This window comes from Cucurbita pepo, chromosome 15 (assembly GCF_057944985.1).
Source record: "Cucurbita pepo subsp. pepo isolate OVF chromosome 15, ASM5794498v1, whole genome shotgun sequence".
NCBI classification, from domain to species: Eukaryota; Viridiplantae; Streptophyta; class Magnoliopsida; order Cucurbitales; family Cucurbitaceae; genus Cucurbita; species Cucurbita pepo.
The window spans coordinates 3,156,418-3,158,240 of NC_141812.1; the positions used below are offsets into that span (position 1 = coordinate 3,156,418).

Consider the following 1,823-nt stretch of genomic DNA (forward strand, 5'->3'; position numbering starts at 1 on the left):
TGCGCAAATGGGCACAGTCGGAGAAGAAATGGGAGGAATCACATTAGAGGGTGATAGAGGGTGAAGAAGCACTCTACACAAGTGAAAGTCGGAAGAACAATAAGTCATCTACCAAACGTGGATACAAAAATGGTGACAAAGGAAAAAAACCATCAATAAACTAGACAAACTAGGAGATCTCAGAAGAATGACAATAACTCTCCAGTGAAGTGAATTGGAGGTATTTGCTAAGCTAACTCTCAAGTGAAGAGAATCGGAGGTATTTGCTACACTTGCGAGAAAAAGGCCACATGTTGGATTGTTGGTCTAAAAAGGAGAGGGAGGATGAATGGGATGCAAAGGCAATATGTGTCATAGGAGAAGACGAACTAGAGCTCAGGGTAATGATGAGAGAACATACCGATTACAAGGATGACTGGATCATTGATTGAGGATGCTCAAACGCATGACTGACAATATCCAAAAAGGAGATGAATGATGAATAGGATGCAGAGGTACCGGTAATATGTGTCATAGAAGAAGACGAACTTGTTGAAATATAATCACTAGCTCAATAGTGTTAGCCCAACCATTGTATTGTATGAGTAATTATATTTATTTTAAGAAAATGATTTTAGGAATAAATTTAGGAAAATGATCTAGGGATTTTAGGAATAAATTTTCGAAAATATTTAGGTATTCTAGAGAAAATGTTGAGAAATTTAGGAAGATTGTCTACTATCTAGTATAAATATGAAATCACAAGCAAAAGTAGTAGTTTATACCGGGTGTTTTTGTAAATCTCTCCTTGATTGGTTTTAATAAAGTGTGAGTATTTTCCATAAAAAGAGTTGTGTTCAACAGAACTAGCACGAGAATGATGGGAGAACATATCAATTACGAGGATGACTAAATCATTGATTCAAAATTCTCAAATCACATGACTGACAATCGTGCAACGGAAGCAAGGGCCCGTGCAATGGAAACGGGGTGGCCCTCAGAGCTGATAATGAAACATAGAATGAGGTAGAAAAAGGAGCAAATATATTTGAAGTAAAGATTATTCAGGGATTTTATTCATTCAATAGCATTGAACATTATTTATTGGTGATTTATTTGATTGAATTGATTGTAGAAATAGCTTAGACATATATATGGTTTGTGGATGATTATGGGCAAAAGGTAACTTCATAGTTGGGTTCAGCGCTGCATGTGAAAGTGCTGTTTTCATCGTCATAAGCATAGCTATAAGCCTGGGGGCATTGGGACTCGAAGATCTTGGCAGAGTCGCTTGGTTGACATACTTTTGGGTCGTTAAATTCGGCAGTGCAACAATCCTTTGGGAGGTTAGATGCGAGGCATGAGCTCTTACACCCAATCACGATCCCATCAGCCGTCCTGACTTGCAAATGTAACGGGCAAACTCCATTGACATCTGCAGAGCATTTGGGGGACACACACTGTCCTGTTCCACCATTTGTAGTTATGGACATGGGTAAGTTGAAGCCATCCACAAGGCTGATATCATAGAAATCTAAGCCTCCGTTGGGTGCCAATGTGAATTCAGCTAACGTAGCTGGTGGAATTCCTCCCGCGCCATTGCAATCTCTAGAGCCAGAGGCACAATCTCCCGTTTCACAAGAAAACCTTGAAGAGTCATCTGTGAAGCAGCGGGTTCGAGCCCAAATCCTACCAGTCCATGGTGTAGGGACATTGAGAGTTTGGGACTCTGTTGAAGCTAATTGAAATCCAGTCATGGCGAGTTGGGGTTGTCCACTACCGCTTGTTAATGTGGCTGGCCATATGGTGTGTCCACAATTATTCTTAACAACAATGGTAGCTGC

At 40.3% G+C, this 1,823-nt stretch overlaps 1 protein-coding gene across 1 annotated transcript; it reads right to left on the reverse strand.

Moving 5' to 3' along the window:
- Positions 1–1,052: 1,052 nt before the first annotated feature.
- Positions 1,053–1,823, reverse strand: LOC111776288 (thaumatin-like protein 1a). Its single transcript, XM_023655702.2, has one exon. It carries the CDS (start codon positions 1,734–1,736, stop codon positions 1,149–1,151), a length of 588 nt encoding a protein of 195 aa, XP_023511470.2. The 5' UTR covers positions 1,737–1,823; the 3' UTR covers positions 1,053–1,148.

What these genes read in the sequence shown, in the direction of transcription:
- LOC111776288 (XM_023655702.2), bottom strand. Translation starts at nt 1,736, where the DNA reads ATGACTGGATTTCAATTAGCTTCAACAGAGTCCCAAACTCTCAATGTC.